The 22628-nt window shown below is 44.1% G+C and overlaps 1 protein-coding gene across 2 annotated transcripts in view; it reads left to right on the top strand.

The window, feature by feature from the left end:
* The window catches only part of KIAA1614 (KIAA1614 ortholog), a 248508-nt gene that overhangs the window by 210515 nt on the left and 15365 nt on the right, over positions 1 to 22628 (top strand). For both annotated transcript variants that reach the window (XM_069232075.1, XM_069232076.1), the window contains exons 8-9: positions 17812 to 17933; positions 19183 to 19367. In XM_069232075.1, the coding sequence (XP_069088176.1) occupies positions 17812 to 17933; positions 19183 to 19367 (307 nt within the window). The remainder of the gene's footprint in view (positions 1 to 17811; positions 17934 to 19182; positions 19368 to 22628) is intronic.

Raw genomic sequence — 22628 nt, 5'->3', positions numbered from 1 at the left:
ACTAGGGCTTCTGCACCTGTTGCGCCATTGATAGAGACACGCAAAGGCCTCTGTGCCCTGGTGTAGCTACACCTGGTATACCATTGATAGATACGCCCCTCATTGATTATTACTCTCATTTTTATTGACACTTTCAAACACATTCAACTAACACACACATTACCACTCAATCTCATTCTCTCTTAGTCACTCACATATACAATGAGAAACAACACAGATTTTTTTATTTACCTTTCCTCCTTTGCTGGCAACTCAGAGGCTCCATGGCAGTAGCAAGCAGGAACCTGGTGCTGAGCTCTGGAACCTGCAAGCCATAATTATCAACGAGGAGCCAGATAGAGCAGGAGGACCAGGTTTCTGAGGAATACCCCCCTCACCCTCTCTCCCTGCTTCGCGATAGGACTGTAAGCACAGCCCTATAAGATGCTAGGGCAGTGCTGGGGATTCTGACACTGCTGCTCTGTTTGGCTTTTCTTTTGTCTCAGGGATGCACTGATTTGCTACCCCTACCCGCCCCACAACAGCCCCAATTCTAGCAGATATACTTTTCTGAAGCATATGCAGAATGTGTGCTAAATAAAGAGGATTGTGCCTGTGTTAGAGGATCGTAGTTAAACTCATGCCCCTCAGCCATGCTCAGTCCAGGCGGCCATATACAGAGTAGTGTGTTTTAAACAACAGTCTAGCTGGACGATTGCTGAGCCCTTCCAGCCCCCCTCCTCTTCCTCGTGATAAAAGGAGCCTGGAGGAGATGCAGAGAGGACTGCCTAGCTGCCTGCAGAGTTCATCTAAACACGAAAGTGGTGTTTGAATGAACAGTCCTAAATTACATTATTACCGGTGTAATAATTACATTTAGCAGTGCCTCCTTAGGGTCACAGGTAGCAGGGCTATGCTGTGGACCCCGTGAAAAGGAGCCAACCTTGAAAAAATGGCTAAAGCAGCCAGAGCATATTGCTGGGGAGCAACATTTAGAGATGACTGCTCGGACAAGATTGTCCTGTTCAGGGGGCGATTGTAAGGGTACATCACCTAGGAGTTAGGCTCAACGACACTGATCAATAGTTGTAGCGACTTCCTACAAGCTCTTTGGGTTAGTAGTGCTTTGTTAAGAACTTCATGCTGACCAAGACCATCTGTCTTAGTCCTCCACCGACCTCACAGGCCTGTACAATGTCTTGGCAGACCCAATGAGCAGTACCAATATTTCCCCCATCATTGATGAAAAGAAGTAGCAGGGAGCAGAGGACAGTGTGTGTGCAGATGGGGCAGAACCAGAGATTGATCATTAAAATTAACACCATTGTCCAGTCTTAAAATTGATAGCATTCCTTACAGTTTTCAGGTCTGTAAGCCTGCAGTTCTTCCCAATGTATAGTCAGATTTGAGTCATGTGACCAAGGACACGCCAATAAGTTTGTGAACCTGGCTTCCATGTTCCCTCGCTAGCCTCTCAAGAGCTTCTGTGTACCTTGACTTGTGGTTTGATCTTCAGGCAGTTCTGGCCTTTCACCCAACAGCAATTTGCATGCAAACATTTTTGGAACTTCTGTTAGCCGTACTAAAAGAGAAATTCCCGAATGCAAGTGTCTAGAGTCGTTGCATTTATCGTGGAAACTTTCAGCAGCTGCCCTTCATCCCAGAATCAAGGCACATACAAGAGCGAGGTTCTGCAATGTGGCTGAAACACTGCAAGGTGAGGCTGCGCTATACAGGGAGTGCAGAATTATTAGGCAAGTTGTATTTTTGAGGATTAATTTTATTATTGAACAACAACCATGTTCTCAATGAACCCAAAAAACTCATTAATATCAAAGCTGAATATTTTTGGAAGTAGTTTTTAGTTTGTTTTTAGTTTTAGCTATGTTAGGGGGATATCTGTGTGTGCAGGTGACTATTACTGTGCATAATTATTAGGCAACTTAACAAAAAAAAAATATATACCCATTTCAATTATTTATTATTACCAGTGAAACCAATATAACATCTCAACATTCACAAATATACATTTCTGACATTAAAAACAAAACAAAAACAAATCAGTGACCAATATAGCCACCTTTCTTTGCAAGGACACTCAAAAGCCTGCCATCCATGGATTCTGTCAGTGTTTTGATCTGTTCACCATCAACATTGCGTGCAGCAGCAACCACAGCCTCCCAGACACTGTTCAGAGAGGTGTACTGTTTTCCCTCCTTGTAAATCTCACATTTGATGATGGACCACAGGTTCTCAATGGGGTTCAGATCAGGTGAACAAGGAGGCCATGTCATTAGATTTCCTTCTTTTATACCCTTTCTTGCCAGCCACGCTGTGGAGTACTTGGACGCGTGTGATGGAGCATTGTCCTGCATGAAAATCATGTTTTTCTTGAAGGATGCAGACTTCTTCCTGTACCACTGCTTGAAGAAGGTGTCTTCCAGGAACTGGCAGTAGGACTGGGAGTTGAGCTTGACTCCATCCTCAACCCGAAAAGGCCCCACAAGCTCATCTTTGATGATACCAGCCCAAACCAGTACTCCACCTCCACCTTGCTGGCGTCTGAGTCGGACTGGAGCTCTCTGCCCTTTACCAATCCAGCCACGGGCCCATCCATCTGGCCCATCAAGACTCACTCTCATTTCATCAGTCCATAAAACCTTAGAAAAATCAGTCTTGAGATATTTATTGGCCCAGTCTTGACGTTTCAGCTTGTGTGTCTTGTTCAGTGGTGGTCGTCTTTCAGCCTTTCTTACCTTGGCCATGTCTCTGAGTATTGCACACCTTGTGCTTTTGGGCACTCCAGTGATGTTGCAGCTCTGAAATATGGCCAAACTGGTGGCAAGTGGCATCGTGGCAGCTGCACGCTTGACTTTTCTCAGTTCATGGGCAGTTATTTTGCGCCTTGGTTTTTCCACACGCTTCTTGCGACCCTGTTGACTATTTTGAATGAAACGCTTGATTGTTCGATGATCACGCTTCAGAAGCTTTGCAATTTTAAGAGTGCTGCATCCCTCTGCAAGATATCTCACTATTTCTGACTTTTCGGAGCCTGTCAAGTCCTTCTTTTGACCCATTTTGCCAAAGGAAAGGAAGTTGCCTAATAATTATGCACACCTGATATAGGGTGTTGATGTCATTAGACCACACCCCTTCTCATTACAGAGATGCACATCACCTAATATGCTTAATTGGTAGTAGGCTTTCGAGCCTATACAGCTTGGAGTAAGACAACATGCATAAAGAGGATGATGTGGTCAAAATACTCATTTGCCTAATAATTCTGCACTCCCTGTATGTGTTCTTTATTGAAGCATGGACACAAAGGAAAAAGTGATCAAAAATCCTTAACACCAGATACAGATAACGAAGACTGCTTGTCTGTCAATGTGCTTCACTGCATTGTGTGAGCAGCACAACAGCCCGGTATTTTACTTGTCTGCTCTTAACCAGTGATTAGTATTATAGAAAGACAACTACAAACAATCCCAGCTTTTCAGCAATATCATTTCACACACTGGTACTTACAGGTCTGGTGATAAAATGGGAAAACTGAAACTACGCATAGCAGTGCAAAGTGCAGAATCACCCATGGCTTATGGTAAAATGCGTACGACTTTCTCTCTTGCATTGTTTAAACTAAGGCCCATATTTATACTTTTTTAGCACCGCATTTGCATCATTTTTTATGCAAAAGTGGGGCAAACTCACAAAATATCATTGTGTTTTGTAAGTTTGCGCCGCTTTTGCGTCACAAAATGACGCAAAAGTGGCGCAAAAAAGGTATAAATATGGGCCTAAGCCCGGCTAGGGGTAGTGGCAAGTCAAAACCCGGGCATTGTACGTTTAGAAGTTAAACTTCCAAAAGGTGTTAACGATTACCGTTTAGAATGCCAGCATCGAACGGTTTTGTCGGCTCCTCTTGCTGTTTACTAATATTCAAAAATGACTGAAATATGCTCTTTAGCGCCTCATCAATTTTAGCACTCAGTGCCCTGGTCCGGTTCAGTGTCCATAGGTTCAGCCTATAGCGCTCTACGGAGACAACACAACACAGACACTCCAAGCCGCTGTGCTACTGGCATAAAGCCGCCCACCTCGCGGCTGGAAGGAGCTTTATTCAGCCAAAAGATGGTTGTTATCCCAGGAGTTTTTCTTGCCTGAATGGTTGCCATGGAAATGGTTTAAAATGTCTCAGTATGTTATACGACCCAGCGGCAGTTTGTTATTGGCTAACCACGTGATGTTGGCTAATGCCTACAAAGTCCATAACTGCAAGGTTGACAAGCTGACATGCTCTGCGTTACATTTTAGATGCGCTCATCTGATAAAACCGCTGTGAAGCTTTCACCGCCATGGGCCGCATGTAAGATCCGCTGAGAAATACAGCAGGCATCAGATAAATATTTTCACCCTTCTGAGGTCCACATATGTATTGCTTATTTACGGAGAATCCTAAGGTCGAGGTGAGCGTTAAAACTGTCCCACCCGCTACTTTTTATAACGTTTTCGCAGGTTGAGCTTTCAAAACTCATATGCTGAAGCATGAGTTGTTCACACTGTCAAGACTTTTGCTTAGCTAATCCCCATCAGATGCCAGGATAGTGCTGAAGGTGGCCCCCTATTCTATCATGGCTTCTGATCTGATATAGGGACGAGGAGTGACAAGCCCCACCTAAGCCTCATTGGCAGACATGCTGCACTGACCGAAGCAAGTGCTTCATGTCGGCTATCTATTGTGATGTGCGAGGTGGGCTGAAGGATATTGGGGGTGATTCCGAGACTGGCGGGCGGCGGAGGCCGCCCGCCAGTCTACCCCAGACAAAATACCGCTCCGCGGTCGCAAGACCGCGGAGGGTATTTTGAGATTTGCCCTGGGATGGCGGGCGGCTGCCAAAAGGCCGCCCGCCAGCCCAGGGCAAATCTACCTTCCCACGAGGACGCCGGCTCCGAATGGAGCCGGCGTAGTGGGGAGGTGCGACGGGTGCTGTTGCACCCGTCGCGTATTTCAGTGTCTGCTTTGCAGACACTGAAATACTTTGTGGGGCCCCCAGGGGCCCTGCGGCACCCCCTACCACCATCCTGTTCCTGGCGGGAGACCCGCCAGGAACAGGATGGCGGTAGGGGGTGTCAGAATCCCCATGGCTGCGGAGCACGCTCCGCAGCCATGGAGGATTCTCCGAGCAGCGGAAAGTCGGCGGGAGACGGCCGACTTTCATTTTCTGACCGCGGCTGAACCGCCGCGGTCAGAATGCTCGACGGGGCACCGCCAGCCTGTTGGCGGTGCTCCCGTGGTCGGTGACCCTGGCGGTCACCGACCGCCAGGGTCAGAATGACCCCCATAGTGCCTGACACATGCACATTTCCAAAGGGACGGGGAGCCTCCTATGTTGCTGGCATGATGTTGCACTTTAATTTGGAAACATAACACATTTTTCCTGTGACACTGTAACATCATGTTAGCAGCTAGTTGGAGACGAGGCAGGCCTCTGACATTTGTTTCTGGTCGACACCCTTGTGCTGTGGGCGAACCACCACTCCCTTGAAGCATCCTTGGCGACAGTGAAGTGACACAGATGGGGAAGTAGCATGAGACCTTTTCTTGTGTTCCTTGGTGATGTCCAGCAAGGAAGAGCTTCTTTCATATTGAAGGCATGGGGGGTTGTCTTCAAAAGAGTGTCTCGTGAGCCCAATGACTGTATAGTTCCCCCTGTATGGCCCCATGTGAAAATAGCACAATCGAAATAGTACTATACACAAAGATATAATGCCCAATAAGCATTTGAGCAAGTTCGCTTTCACCTCTGTATTGTAATAATTGTTTTGCCAGGGCATTGAGAGCTGATTTCCTTTCTATCGATGGATAGACTTTTGCCTCCATCTCCATTACTGCCCCTAAAAAATTAAGAGTGTGAGCAGTTGTTAAAGCAGATTTGCTCTCATTGATGGTTAGTCCCAGCTATCTGAAAAGTCACACACAGGATATAAATTAGTTTTTATATAGGTTATAGATGAGCCTTTTACTATCTAGTTCAGTGGTTCCCAACATTTTGACTTCTGTGGACTCCCACTTTATTAGTAATGGAACCCGGGGACCCCACTGAATCATTATTGGAATCCAGGGACTCCCCTCAATGAGTCATTACTGAAATCTGGGGACCTAATCTGTTAACAATATAAATTTTTCTAAGCAGTCACGGACCCCCTGAGGAGGCTTTGCGGACATGAGTGGCATGTTGTTTATTTTTTTTGCGTCCGTTTAGTATGGATATGGGTTGGGGTGGTGGAGGAGCATGTGGATCATAATGTAAGGCTCTAAATTATGCAATGTATGAGAGGCGGGTGAATTAATGTTGCTGTGTTGTGGTGATTGTGATAGATGTTTGTGAAGAGTGAGAATTTAGGAGTAAAGATTGGGCAGGATTTGTATTATTTATGTAGTTATGAAGGTAGGAGTGGGTGTGATGGAAAGTATGAAACTTTGTGTTATTTTGATGTACTGATGTGTGCAGTTTGTTTTGTTTTTGTGGAATAGTGAGAGGAGATATTGATGTAGTGGTTTTCTGTGAAGGATTTGCTTGTGAGTTAGTGCTGGTGAGTGGTATTAGAATATTACAGGTGGTGATGATGTGTTTTGGAGAAGAATGTATGAGGTGTGTAAGAGGGGATGGACGAGGGTTAGGGGTATCTTTGTTAGTTTTGTACACTGGAAGAGGTAATATGTGTAGTGGAGTGAAGTGTAAGGATTGTATGGTTGTGCGTAATTGGTGAAGAGAGAGGGAGGGTGTTTGTGGATGGTGTGTTTAGGTATTGTTATGAAAAAAGGTGGTCTGGCAGGAGCAAATAGAGGCTAGTGCTGTTGGTATGTATGAACAAGGAGTGTGTATCTGGATGGCTGAACGTAATGTATACTGTGGTTTTCTGTTTTGTGGACGATGGCAGGACGTGTTAGTAGGAATGGACACAGTAGTGTTTTGTGTGAGAATGAAGGTGTCATACTGTTGTAGTTGTGGTTGATATGTGTATAGGTGTGATATGTGGGGTTTTGTGCTGGTTGATTAGACATTGCAATGTGTATGAGGTCTGTTTGTGGTGCATGAGTTGGATGTCTTTGCTGATATTGTGTTTGGATGTTGGAGGATGTGTAAGGAATAAGGTCCTTTATGGTAATTGGAAATTTGAGCAACATCTCTGGCCCTAGGCCCAAGCTGTCCTGGACAGGCCCAAACAGGCAACTGCCCTTGTCCTCTCTGCCCTTAGTCTCAACGCCCGGGCTGAGACGACCTGAGCCCTAGGCTTAAATATCCCTATTGGTCAATGGAAACATAGTGCTAATCATAACCAATCAGATTTGTAACCCTAAACTCTACAGCCAATGGGAGACCTAGCCCTATTAACCTATCACACCCCTAGTCCTGACTACCAATCACAAGAGTAACCCTAAAACCACGGATCAATAGGAATCCCAACGCTAGTACCAATCACAACAGTAGCACCTACTACCCCATGTGGGACGCTGAAGTGATTACCTACAAGGGTGGCTCGCTACACCATGTATAGTGTGTGGTTGGAATGATGTGTTTGTTCTGATCCGATGTGGGAAGTGTTTCCATGTCATTAGTGAATGCCACTGAGGTGCAGTTATTGTGTTATGAGATGCAACATGCCGTAGTGTGGTGGATGCTGACTTGTGAGAAATAGACGCACAATTTTATGTATCTTAATATGCTGATAGCTTTGAACAGCTCTGTAGTTCCCTTTATGATATTTCTTATGATAAAGACTGCTTAGTTGGTTACCGCACTAGGCTGTCCAATCAGAGATTTTGTGTATAGTTATAGTCATGAGCTGGCATGGTTGGAGGGAGAGAGAAGTGGAGTGATCTGTTGAGATGGACTTTTTTTTATTATCATCCCATATCTGAGTGTCTTTGTGAGGTGTAAGAGATGTAAAGAAGCAGTCAGATTGTATAGGTATTTGGGACCTGAGGTGGTGGACTGTATTAAAGTCCTTTGGATAGTCCAGCGATGTGTGACAGATCTCTTCAGGTATCCCATGCCTGTTCACTTGATGATGCTTGCGGTTTTTGGCTGTACTGAGTTGATGATGGAAAAGCCCCATAGCAGATATGTCTTATGCAAATTTCAAAGGTATAAGACAACATTTGCTGCTGACCGCTACAGCTTCTGGTCTTAGTATTTTAGTAGGTCATAACTGTTATAAATGCAAATAGATAACATATATGCAAGTACATAAATATATAATGCCACGGTGAACCATAGGTCAGCTCATCTTAGTTTACCTGCATATCGAAAGCAGTATGCTTGTTAAGTTGTTTCCAATTTGTTGGGTGTAAGCTGAGGATTGCGTTTGAGGGTGCAGATGTTTTCTGGACTCTGTTGCTGGAGTGTGGGTGGTGCAATTACCATGTTTTCAACTGTCTTCGGGAGCAAGTGGGAGCTCTAATGTTGGCTGATTGTGAGTTCCAGAGTTTGGCTGTGGCCGAGAACCTGATGAAAATCTTGCATAATAGCCGGTCATCGTATAGCGTACATCCTTTACAAGATATATACTGGTACTCTCATTCTTCAATCTTCCTCATAGTTTTGCAACATTAAACCTTTTCTGGATTCACATGCTGTGAATTATTAAGCTATCTAGTAGTTAAGTCTGGAGATGTCTGTCTTCTTTTGTTTTTCATGGGTGTCATTATTCACAACCATTTGGTGGTAAGTCAGACTTCTCTGTGACATCAGACGTGCACCATGTAAGTTCCCGTGTGTGGTCGCTATCTTCAGATTCCTTTTTCCACTGTTAGGTCTGGAAGCAAGATGGAGGAGCTCCAACAATCAGATGTTTTCTCTCAATTTCTTTGAACAAAACACCAATGGAAAGACTAACAGCATTTAACACTGGAGGCCAAATAACACTGGAACACATAAGTGACCACAAAAGGAGAGAAAGAAGCCTTTCTCATCACTAAAGGGGACTAATCTGACCAGGAGCTTGTGGCCAGAGAATTTACAGAGGTGTGGAAGCAAGGGGAGACTATCCCCTTTAAATTCTGCCCCAAATGCCACCACAATTTGCACAGAAGGATCCGCAAATGATTTGTAATGTGTCTTCCATGGGATCATAGCAGCGAATATTTTAAGGCTTGCATGGAATTTCAGACCAAAATGCTGAAGGTGGGGCACAGACAGCATCTAGTACACTACTCTATGACCAACACACAGAAGCAGCAACCTTCCCTAAAGGAGTTGGACCCATCCAGCGATGAGGAAGAGGGAAGCATCAACAGCACCAAACTGACCAGTGATGAAACTTGGACATCAAGGAAAGAGTGATCATTGTCAAGACACTGTAAGCCCTGAGGAAAGCTGAGATCGAAGTCTAGCGCAGAAAGTGTCAAAAGGTAATGTTCCAGCCAGAAGGCTTGGACAGCCTTGAAGTCAAAATACTCAGACAGCAGAAACACAGAGAGACTCGTGAGTACAAAAAAAAGGGACACTGAAGGGGGTAGACCTCCGGGACACCCTTGACGCCGGTAGGTATGGAAGAGAGGGTGAATGAAAAGAAGCAGAAGGCCAACGAGTCACAGACTCTGGAAAAAGAAGGCACCGATGACAACAAATGCCAAACAACGGGTACTTGAGGTCAATTGGAAGAAGCTCAAGGCTGAAATGGAGACTCTTCTACAGAGGAAGAAGGACTTGAACAAGTCCCTTAAGGGTTTCGATATACCACCAGAACCCTCAGAGCTGAAAAGGGAGAAGGGGAACAACCGACTATTGAAACTTCCTCTATGCCAGAGCCCCAAGAAGAAGAGTAGGAGGAATTTTTCGACTACCATAGTTGAGGATGAAACCTCAACTATCCTCAAGAGAGAGAAGCAATTGGCAACACCTCAACACCGAATCCCCCAAGCAAGGTGCACACTGTTACCCTTCGAGGCCTTCTTCACCAGATGGCCTCTTCATTTACAATTCACTCAGTAAGAGAGCAGTAGACTCTTATGGAGTGCAACTAAAGGAGTAAATAGAGGATTCCTGGTTACTGCTCGAAACACTGATGCCATTGCATAAAAGGAACTCGTACCTTCCCATGCTGCCCAGCATTCTCGACCAAAGGAAGCAGGCATTCAGAGAATCAGCCAAGGCTGTGACTCCATGGGTCTAGACAAAGTACAAGCAGTCCTCTAACAGGCTTCCATCTACAACATGGGGAACGTGCCAGCTGGCTTATCATTGTGGGAACAGGAAGAAAGAGAAATAATGCCCCCACATAAATTGAGCAACCACCAAACAGGGTGAGCAAGAGGGTGGACCTATTGGGAAGAAAGCTGGAGAGAGAAGCAGCAAACCAGTGGAGGATTGTGAACTCCAGTGCCCTCCTTAGTTGCTACGGTCACCAGCAGTGGCACAAGATCAAGGGCCTCATGCATCATCACCCTGAGGAGTACAAGAAGAGGGCCAGGACAGTGGTACAAGAGGGTAAAAACATCACCAACTCCTGTCTCAAATCAGCCCTCGATGCAACAGACACAGCCAGCAAGCAAATGTGTGCCGAGACAATCCTCAGGAGGCATACCCAATTGAGTGTCAGGGTCAAGACAAAGGTGCAGGCATCTTCCATCAACATGTCCTTCATGAGGATGCCCTCTTTGGAATGGCAGTGGGTGAAGCACTACAGCAGATGAAAAAGGACAATGAGACAGCAAAGGCAATGGGGACATTGCAGTTCCATGGGTCTTTCAAGCATTGAAGCATGCCAAATAAAAGAGCAGAAGACAGGGAAGGCTTTCAAAACAGCACACCCCCTCAGCAACAGGGATCCGCTAAGCCAACCACGTTGCAGACAGAATGCCAATGGCAGTATACAGCACAAGAGCCCTTTTGCGGGAAGGCAAGTGGGAGGGGTTAACCCATGCGAGGGAGAGGGGGCCCCAACAAGCACTTGACTCACTTGGTCGCACTCCCACCACAAAACAGCTGTGGAGGGAATCAGTGGGATTCCTGCATAAGTGTGGGGGTCAATCACCTCAAGCAAATGAATACTGAATATCATAAAACACAGCTACTGCATAGAACTCCTCCATAGGCCTCCACCAGTACCACCAAAGAAGAGGCCTCATACAAAGGAGGACATCTTACAGCAATATCAGGATGTGAAAGATCTCTTTAAGAATTAGCTATAGAAGGAGTCCCTCAAACGGCAGCTAAGAAAGGCATTTACTCATCATACGTCCTAGTGCCAAAACAAAATCTGACGTTAATGCCAATCCTGGACCTCAGATACCTAAACAAGTTCATACAAACACAACAATTCAAAATGACAACGCTGTAGGTGGTCATTTCATTTTTAAAGGTAGAAGATTACATGGCCATGGTAGATCTAAAGGATGCCTACCTACACATCTCAATGAATCAGGGTCACAGGCAGCATCTCAGATTTGTCATAGACAAGGTACACTACCACTTCAAAGCACTTCCCATCGGCATAAAGTCTGCACCAAGGGTGTTCACATAATGCCTAGCGGCAGTAGCCCCACACTTTAGGAGGCAGGGCACACAATTCTACCCATACCACAACAACTGGCTAGTAAAGGCAAACACAAGACATAAATGTCAACGAGATATATAAGCAGTGATTCAGGCACTGCAAAATCTAGGGTTCCCAATAAACCTGAAAAGTCATCCCCACATCTGGGACATGAAACGGTGTTACTGGGAGCAACACTGAACTCAAGGACAGCAAGAGCCTATCCACTGCTCAAGAGAGTAACACCACTAACAGATCATACTCGTCTGCATCTAAGGGGTCAGTTTCTGACAGTGAGCACAGGAATGAAACTAATAGGTAAGGTGAAATTGTGCATCCAGCTCCTACCACACGCCAAACTAGACATGTGCCCAATTCAGGAGTGGCTGAACAGCAGATGGTCAGCAGCCATAGGGACTTGGGAGGATCTAGTGGTTGTCACAGGAAGAATTTAGAAGGAGATAAGTTGGTGGAACATGCAACATGTTACCCTGGGGAGAACCTTTAAGCTATCAACTTCCACAATGATGGTCACTACGGACGCATCCTACACAGGGTGGGCAGTGCACATAAACGGCCTAAAGATCAGGGGACATTGGAGCCCAACGAAAGCGGTAAAAAACATAAACCTCTTGGAGCTCAAGACAGTGTCACTAGCACTGAAATTCTTTTAGACACATAAAAGGAAAGGCAGTAAAAATCCTGATGGATAGCATGACCACAATGTTCTACCTCAGCAAACAGGTGGGGACAAGATCTTTCCAACTTTCAATATCAATAGGACATATGGAAATGGCAATTCATAGAGACTCAACCCTGGTGGCGATAAGACTAATCAGGCAAGCAAATACATCCCATAAAAAGGATAACACAGGCGAACATTTTCCAGGGCCGGGTCACCCCAAGCATAGACCTGTTCACAAGCCTAAAAAATGCAGAATGCCAAAACTTTACGTCTAGGTACCCACACCTCCAGTTCATGGGGAATACCCTGTCAATACACTGGTCCGGCAAGGAAACCAACTACTCCCAAATGCTAAAACACTAATGCCCAGATTTAGGAGGGCCTAGTGCCTCCTTGCACCACTTTAGCGTATTTTTTTTTCTTGCTAATCTGGCCCAACCTGGCCAAAATCACCCACCAGATTTACAAAGTGGCGCAATGCATGCATTGCGCCACTTTGTAACCCCTTGAGCCACGTTATGCCTGCGCCAGGCATAATGTATGCAAGGGGGCGTTCCAACAGTTGTTCTGCTCTTCTTTAAATTAGTTAAACAGCGCCACCATGTGGCAGAGTGGCATAAGTGCCAGTGTTTACAATTTAGTGCAGGTGCCAAGCACTGGAAACTACTGGCTTAAATTAAGCACTGAATCAAAAATAGTAGCCACAGCAAGGACTGTACCAACACCAATGTGAAGCTGAAACACCCTGCCACTCAACTGATGACAGAACCATTTGAACCCATGCACAAATGGCAACTCAAGTTCTTCATGCTAAAAACAGCTTTTCTAAAAGCCATCCCCTCTCCAGGTAGAGTCAGCAAATTGCAAATGGTCACCACATTAAGCCCTACCTATAAATATATAAAGGTAAGGTAGTGCTAAGACCTAACCCTCAGTTTTTACCTAAGGTGGTGTCACAGTTCCATATGGACCAAATCAAACAACTGCCAGCATTCTTTCAGTACCCAAAAGCACATGCTGAAACAATACTACTCACTTTGGGCATGCGAAGGGCACGCAAGCACTACCTCCAGGAGACAAAGATCCTAAGAAAGGGAACTCAACTCTTCCTCTCCTTTGCAAGAGTAAATAAGGGTACACCAGTAATCCAAGTATCCATCTCAATATGGATAGTAAAAACAATCTAAACATGCCACGAAAAAGAAGGGAAACCCTTACCTACAAAGCTCAGGGCACAGTCTGTGAGACAAAAGGGAGCAGCACTGTTCTTCCAGGCAAATAAGCCCATTTGTATGGCAGCAACTTGTGTCTCCACACACACCTTCACTAAACATTACTGTGTGGACATCCAGATACCCAAGGAAGTAGAGGTTGGACAAAGAATACTAAAACACCTGTTTGCAAATTCAAGCGCATCTCAACCCAACCTCCTGAAGGAGACAGATGTCGCTACAAATTCAGTCCACAACATGTTAATCCAGAAAAACAATTCATGCTGAAAAAACAAAATTGTTACGTATTAGTATTAGTAGTTGTGCTTGATGAGTTTTCTAGATTCAGGTATGACCCACCTGCCTCCCGAGAAATAAAATGGGGTAAACAGGTAAGACCAACAACTCAGTAATAAGAGGGGAAAAGTTTGAATAAATACAAGTCTCCAAAGGCTGAAAAAGAATCTGAAGCTGGCGACCACAGACAGGAATTTCCGGTGCACATATCCAATGTCACAGAGAGGATGGGCTTACCACCAACTTGTGATCAGTGGGCAATGATGACCTCCACAAGGAACAAAAAGTAGAAGAAGAAAGAGACACAATTCCGGACCCAACCACTAAATGGCAGAATAATGGACAGCATGTGAATCCAGAAAACTCATCACGCTGCAAATCTACACCTACTGGTAAGTAACCATTTTGTTCTCACAAGGAGCATAATATCTGTCATAGTATTTCTTTTTTTCTCAATGCTGTTTTTGATAGCTGGAATGAAAAGGTTCCGGCTATCTAGAATATACTTTCTCCCCGTTTGTATCTTAACATTTAACTATAATTTGACCTGGCCTTAACGTTGCTCCATGAGGGTTGTTTGGATCTGAATCTTCCTCTGTTTCAATGTCAAGCTTAGTTGGTGGTAGAGGTGTAAATTTGCTTGGAGAAGTGTGTTTCAGACGTGGCTTCAGCAGATCCTTTTCTTTGTTTTATATGAATGGACCTTTGTTCACAGTGTAGTCATCAGCGGAACTGTTATCAACGAGTCATGCACCAGAGCTTCCTTGACAAGGCTGTGTAGACCTGTTTTTTTCTAGATGGTTCAGTTGTCAGCAGTTTCTCTGATGGGTCGGTCGTTGACGTAAAGCTGAACAGGCATTTTCACAGACTTTATGCAACATTTTCCTGTGATTCTCAAAATGATCGATCTTTAGATTCCAATTTCGTTTTTTGGTGCCTCTGCAGAATATGGCCTTCTTCCGGTGTTCTTTTACCTCTGAGTTTTTGAGAGCTTGCCTCAGACTCTACCACTGAGAAGGGATGTTCATCAGCCTTATGTTTTTTTAGTCCATCTGAGAAGCCCCCCCTCACGTTCATTGAGAGTTTTAGCTGAAAATGTTGTACAAATCTTAAGAGTTTTTTTGGTTTATGACCTGGGTAGAGGCAATAAATGCATGTCTAGTGGGGAACACCTGTCTAAACTGTTTTGTTTTTCAGGAATCAACAGATTTAAAGAGTCTTCTTTTTGGTTGCTGTATTGTGAGGGACGGAGAGAGCAACACAGCGCTATATCTAAAGAGTTATGGCGCCGTCCTGTTCTCTCCCCAGCACTGGCGCGTACTCAGGCTGCCAGCTCCGCCCACACCGATTTTGCACCTTAGTGCAAAGGTGCGTACTTGATGTCTAACATATGTTTTGTCCTGGAAGGGTACCATTCCAGTACAAAATAATATTCTTAGACTAACTTTAAAGTTTTCCTACTTTGTATGTGTGTTGTGCAATACAGAAACACGTGCAAAGCAGAAAAGAACAGAGAACTAAAAGTATTTCTCCTCGATAATGCCAATTGCAAAAGAGCATTTTTAATGCAAAATCCTGTTTACCTTGTTTTTTTTTAGTAGTTATGGTTTTGCATAAGAGGTAGGAGGATGCTACCTGCCTGATAAGACTGAATTGTTGCTATCTTTCCTCTCAAGGTAAACAGTGATTTTTTTCCTTTCTATCGAATATGTGCATTTTATTCCTAAGATTGTGGGGACTGGCATATGGTCTGTCCACCATTGATGATGGAATACGTGCAGTCTGGCTTCATTTGGACTTTCTAAGAAATAAAGTAAGCTTCCACTAATGCAATCTTAGAGCGTCCGGGAGTAAAGTTTTCTTTGGCTAATAGTTCTCTTCCTCATGCTTTGGATAGTCTACAAAAGTGGATACTCTAGATGTACCCCTGACAACATGTGTGGCAGAACACGCTGTATTCTTTTTCTCTACTATGATAATAATTACTTAGCAGTAGCCCAAAAGAAGGAACACAAAGCAGAAGCCTGATGTTCAGTTGTCAACTTTGGAAACTGATAGTTTTAGAAAATAGTGCAGCATTTTCTGTGAAAGGTCAAAGTAGCATTTGTAAAGAAGTATTACTTATCTGTTAAACAAATAGAGTTTGAGCAAGATCTCAAGTTAGGATCCCCACAATCAAGAGGCAGCTAAAGAATCCAACAACTCAGCAAGGAGCTCGAGACCACGCCACTCATTTGCCGAGATGGAAAAAAAAACTTGAATAATGTGGATTGGCTACACTTTGAAATATTCTTTAAGTGCTGATTTTCAAATTCATATATTCATACTCAGCATTCCCATCTGTGTAAATAGTAATATTCAAATAATGTGAATAAAATACCCAGTACTGAATACATCTGATAATATTGGCACATTTTACAACATAGTCTAGATTTTTGGGGATCCCTTCGGATTAGAAGACTGTTGTTTACGTTTTCATGCCGGGATGAAATTTCAATATGTAATGAGTCTTGACTTAGTATTTTCCAAGCCAGAATATTGAATTTCTTGATACATTTCAGTTTATTTTTCCCCATCTCTGATCTTTGAGGTGGAAGGAGCTGCTTTCAGTTTTTTCCATAACTGAGCACATAAAATCCTGTTTTGGATAGACCTGACAAAGACGTACATTACCTGCATTATCTTCTATCTAACGATGAGGACCTAAAAGTATGAGATTTGCAATAATTCCAAACGCAGAACTATTAAAGAAATCAAATATGCTGCTGAAGAGAGCAAAAGCGATTCTTCAGAATGCTGGCAGTTTCTTCCAACAGGGAAGATTTGATTTCTTCCTCTCGAGGGGAACTTCACTTCTCGTTACGCATAGGTAGATTTTGAATTAGAGCCCAAACAAATATGGTACTAGATGCTCACCAGACCTTCAGATGGGGGATCATCTAAATCCTATGACTAACAAGATTCCAGTTACATTCCCATTAAGTGCAGAGTATGCAGGCCACCTCTTTTCTGGACACCAGAGTATTGACTTAGATGGCGCCAAAGATTTCCTTCATTCTCACTGACTTCTTCTTGCCTATGCCAACTGTAACACCAAAAACCTTTTCATTGTCCTAGACACATGCACCCTGAGTGAGCAAATCCTATCTCATTCCAGAGGTACTGACCAGTGGTGGATACTGCAGTATCCCCAGAGAGGACTTTCAGTGCTGGAGACATGAATAGCTACAGTTGCATGGCCCTATGTTACATCCTTAGAATGTGATTCCAGGGAAAATTGACTTCCGAAAAGTTTGATAAAACTTTCGGATTCCCACCCGTTTTACTTTGGAATGTAGTTAAATGTGTAGTATGCATTGGTTGTTCCCACAGTTTACCACCCTAGAACAGCCATGCGTATATTAATCTTATGCATAATGACCTATCTTGCACACATTACCAGTTTTATAACAGTCCAGTTTGCATTCATGTCTCTGTTTTGGCCCAATATCTGCTCATTACCAGTTTCCATAATGCTCCATATATTATGCTTAATGTCTCCATTGACATAATGCACGATTGAGCACACATTACCCACCTTTCCCCATTCATTTAATCATTCTTGCCTGCGACTTCAGCCCCTACAGTGCAGGTGCATCTTCCTGTAGCCTTCTCCCTGCGTGAGAAGGAGTCACATGCATCTGCATGCCTCTAAAGGGGGCACAGAACGTCATGCCTTACGTTGTCTGGTAGATGGTCCAATCCCCCTGACCATATGCAAGTTAGTAGAAGGCAGTGTCATTGCAAAAGCAGGCTGGACATAGTCAGGTGTATCATAAGGTCGAAAACTGTGTAAATTGTGTTTGCTCGTGGCATCTGCCCCGTCGTTGCCACTTCATTTGTCTCCTGTTTGGGCCATGCCAAGGTCCACTCAGGGCTGCAGCGGACAGAGTTACACCCTTGAGTATATTTTTTTGTAAGAGGTTACCTAGTGCCAGTGGAAGCTTCTCATAACTCGTATCTGTAATGTGTAGAAAACTGAACCTAACTTTGGAATATTTTGCCAATTTAACCATCGTAAGTTTGTGCTGTCATGTAACATATCCATCTTCTTCTCAGGTTGCACCCTTCCGTCAGCTGAGAAAGTCGGCCTCTGCACAGAACCTGCACGGATCAGGGAAGACCGATCGATCGAGTTGTTACCTGCTTGGATCTCTTGAGGGTCATGGAGCAAGTGATAGGTATAGGGATAAAGAAATGCCCTATTTAGGAAGGCCCCAGGGAGATGTGGAGTGCAGCGCCAAGCACAGGAAGGGACATTGAGGAAAACCCCACATAGATTAACGGGACACCTTTTGCTTTTTTAGAGATCAGATAAAAGAGACGGATGGGAAAAGAGCATCCTTAAGCTGGAGATAGTGACCCACCCTCACTATGCTTTGCATTCTCACAAGAGTCGGACAAACACTCTTAAGTGAGGCGAGAGACTGCATGCTGAGTGCCTCAGTAATTCCGATGTGGCCGGTAAAGGGAGCAATATTGTGGAGGAAAAATGATGGCACTCGTAATGAGGCGCTGTGCAACCTGGGTCACGGTATGCGAACTCCTAGCTGTAATTAACACAGGTTTGGCAATTGACTTGCTGTGTGTCATTCAGCTGGGCTCTGTACTATGTATGTCTGGGAGAAAGTTTCCTCAGAGTTCTGTATCTTGTATTTGACCCCTCTTCATTGCAGCACTCAGTTCCTCACTTAGAGCTCCAGGGGGAGGTCCTGCTGCAGCTGATGCCCTATCTCGAATTCCAGTCTTGTTTGGTACGATTTTTTGATAAAAGCGCTTTAGTTTACACGGTGGGAGCGTTTTTGCCCCCAAAAAAGTTCGATGATGACGCGCCATGCTCTTTTTCAAAGAGAGACTCCCAAAGCAATGTTTTTCATTAAAAAAACTTTGTCCCATACATGCTGGGAGTTTCTTTTCAAATATTGTGTGACATGTCAGCTTTTTTCATGCATAGAACTGTAATTTTGTTACAGGGGTCCTGTGCACGAAAAAAGCTGGGCAGAACAACATTGTACACGCTGCTCTAAATAGAGCTGTGCCTCTGAGGCCATTCTCTGACCGCCAGAAGGGCAGCTTACTCTGATGCCACAAACACATCAGTTCTTCCACCTCTGAATGAGGCGGAGGAGCCAGGGGTTGGACAAACGGAGCATGCCAGTGTTCGAGAGGTAATCCCGATACCACCCAATTCTAAGTGAGGCTCCTAAGTCAGACTTCATCGTTAATCAGGACTTAAATTGGCTTCCCAATCTCTGCCAAGAAAGAATGAGCAATAATTTAGTTCTTGGGCATCCTGTTCAATGGGTGCTGATTTTGGGAGAAGCAGAAGAGGTAGGAGAGTCAGGAGGGCAGCCTTTTGGGGTGAAATGATTGACGTCATTGGCAGCTTACAGATGTTTGTTAATGATCTCTGCTCTTCTCCGGGCACAGGAAAGGTGAAGGCCGACCCAGGCGCACTCTGAGCGTGGAAGATATTGGCGCCCCAGACCAGGCACGTGCAGTCGGGAGAATAATTGAAGTCTTCTCAGATGGAACATCCCTCCTCGAGCTACGGAGGCCCGCAGATGGCTCCTTTGGCTTCTGTATCTCCTCAGGGAATGGCCGGCCTGACACAGGTATCAGTCTATGGAGGAAAATGCTATGAGCCTGTCTACATCTATCAAACTTGGGATATATCTGCAAGTACATATACAGCACACAGCACATATTTACAGCACATCTTTGCATGCAGGTTTACCGGCAAACAACACATACTAAGCCCATACACAGGCAAACAGCACTTTTGCTTATATATCCACAGGCAGCTATGGCTCATCTTTATGGATGTCCAGGGGCAGCGCGCCTGTACATTCATAAAGAGTGAAAGAGCACTGTTGCATAATCCTGTAAAGGCAAACAACATATCTGTATACCCTAACAAATTCAGGTGGTACTTTTGCATGCACATAAGCTGGCAAACAGCTTTGTGCATGCAAAGCAGCACATAAAGGCAAGCAGCACACATGAACTTAAATATAGAGGGAAGCAGTTCCTTCATGTGCACACAAACAGGCAGGCACAATGTTTCTGCTGTTCTTGCAGTGGCACATACAGTCTATCTGTATATATGTAGAGAATAACATGCACATGTACAGTAACGCATGTTCATGCTTATACAGACAAGCTCCACTCATCTGTTATTAAACATGCATTCACACACCTAGAGGAATGCTTCTTAATCCACATATGCAGTAAAACGAAGGACATGCTTGTGCATATGTATCCAGGTAAACTGCATCCCTGCATTTAAATACATAGGAAAATATAGTACTTCTTTTATGTATATATCAACACATGCACAGGACATCTGAATGAACATACACAAGATATGTGGCACTTCTGCATCTAAATATACTGGTAACCACCATATCCACATTAATTTATATTGAGAAAATGCACCTTTTTCTGCTGTCCTCTAACAGGCAGCACAAGTTGTCGGGATGCAAAATAACTTTTTTGGGGTTTCCCAAAAACTTACAGTAGGTTTACTGCCTACCCACTGCTTACCACTGATTGGCTTTGTTGTAACTTTCATGTACTTGATTCTCATTCAGTGGCTTGCCTCCTCTTCTTTTGTTTGGCCTTCCTCTGCAGCATGGCTTCTTTACTATCCTTTTGATTGGCTGAAATGCATTCTTCCACTGCTCACTGTTAGGGAAGTATTTCTTTTCTTTTCAGGTAAACACTATGAGAGTGCATGTGCTTTGCAGCGGGAATCTTTCCTGGATTCACATGCTGTGCATTATTCCGCCATCAAGTGGTTGGGTCCGGATTATCTACTATTTCACCTCCTAAATTTTTTTTGTCCGTCTTCTATCTCTTACTTTGTTTTGCTATTGTTGGGCGTCGACAGCAGTAGCATTTGGTGTTTTGTTGTGATGTCGTTGCACTTCCTCCAGATGTCTCCACCCCAGTTCGCCATCTTCAGATTCTTTTTTTCTGCCGTTGGGTCAGGATGTTTTTCGTGGAGACGTCTCCAGCTTAACAAGGAACTTTGAAGAATTACAAGAAGAAAGCTTCAGAGTAGGAGATATTTGAAGGAAAAACAACACAGCGGAACACATGAGGTGAGTACGACGAGTTTCAGTTTTTTTCCACCAAAGGACCCCCGAGAATGCCTGAACGGAGGGCTCCCCGCGTGGCGTGATGGAAAAGACTAAGTTTCAGTGTTATAAAATTTGTCACCATAAGTACTACCAGAAAGACAAACATGCGGTGAGCAATCTTTGCCTTCCAGTCGATCACCGGAGTGAGGACTGTCTCGCCTGAGTAGTATTTTTGCAGAAAACTCTGAAAATAAGATATAAAAAAAGAATGGCATACCATACAGGGCAGGGTAAAAAATTGCCACTGTTTTTAAGAGATCTGGGCCTTTCCAGCGACATTGACTAAAACATTGCCAAGGGCGCCAAAGGTGAGACTTTGGAAGACGATCAAGACATTGTGGAGATAGGAGAGGAGGGGCTGAAGAAGAGCTGCAAGGAGGTAAGAGAACCTCAGGCCTCTACTAGATCTATCGAATCTAAAAATCAAACTTACAAAATCAAAAGGGGGCCCTGGTGTCGAAACGCTCGCTGTCCGCAGACAAAACCCATGAAAGAGAATCCCACGGAGCCCTCAAATGTATCGGACCAGGGCAGGGAGGAATTTCTGGTCCACAGTGGCAAGAACATTGCAAACACCTGCTTAAAATCTGGATTAGATCCAGCAGATACATCTAGCTGCCAACTCATGATGGGGGTTACATTAAGAAGACAATCGTGGTTATGATTTTTGGTGTTCAAACCAGAAATGCAAGCAAACATTATAAACACCTCTTTCAATGGCCAGCAGTTATTCGGAAATCAAGTGGATGATTGCCTCAACCTATTAAAAAGAGACAATGAGACAGCAACATCTATGGGAGGATTGCAGTTTCAAGGGAGTTTTCGGAGGGGATCCTTTCCATCAAGCAGACCAGCCTCAAAAGGTACCTTTCAGACAGGGAGTACTCATTAGGGCTTCCACGGGAGGACAAAGTCAGCACACCTTACAGCAAAGCTGGAAATACCAACATCAGGGAAGACATACATACAGGGGTAAAATAAGAGCCAGGTGTCAAACAAGGAAGAGAAAGTTCAACACCGGCAAATAAATGACTTTTTCTCCAGGAGTGGAGGAAAATAACTTCAGACAAATGGGTCCTAAATATAATTAAATATGGATTTTGCATAGAACTACTAAAACCTCCACCACCAAGACCAAAGAAAATAATTCATTGGAAGGCGGAAATAAATTGCCTCCTAAAAGAAGTCAAAGAGTTGTTAGACAAGCAAGCTATAGAAAAGTGCCAGAGCAATATATCAACAAGGGAAATTACTCAACATACTTCCTAATTCCAAAAGTGGACCGCTCTTTGCGTACAATTCTAGGCCGCAGATACAGCAACAAATTCATAAAGATTCAAAAATTCAAAATGACAACAGTACAGGAAATTATTCCCCAACTTCAAAAAGGGGATTACATGGCAACTATAGACTTAAAGGAAGCTTCCTTGCACATCCCAAAGAAAGCATAAGACAAAAAAATCTTAAGGTTTGTAGTCAACAACAAACACTACCAATTCAAATTCCTGGGTTTTGGTATAAAATCAGCACCAAAGTGGGTTCACAAAATGTTTAGCAGTGGTAGCAGAACACCTCAGAAGGAGAGGGATACATGCGTATCCTTACCTAGACGACTGGTTGGTCAGAGCACACTCTTATCAAAAACGCAAACAGGACATTTCGAACATAATGAAAACACTACACACTCTATGGTTTTTCTTAAGCATAGAGAAGTCATCAACAGAACCAGAA

Source organism: Pleurodeles waltl, chromosome 4_2 (assembly GCF_031143425.1).
Source record: "Pleurodeles waltl isolate 20211129_DDA chromosome 4_2, aPleWal1.hap1.20221129, whole genome shotgun sequence".
Taxonomy (NCBI): Eukaryota; Metazoa; Chordata; class Amphibia; order Caudata; family Salamandridae; genus Pleurodeles; species Pleurodeles waltl.
This window is presented reverse-complemented; position numbering and strand designations above follow the sequence as displayed.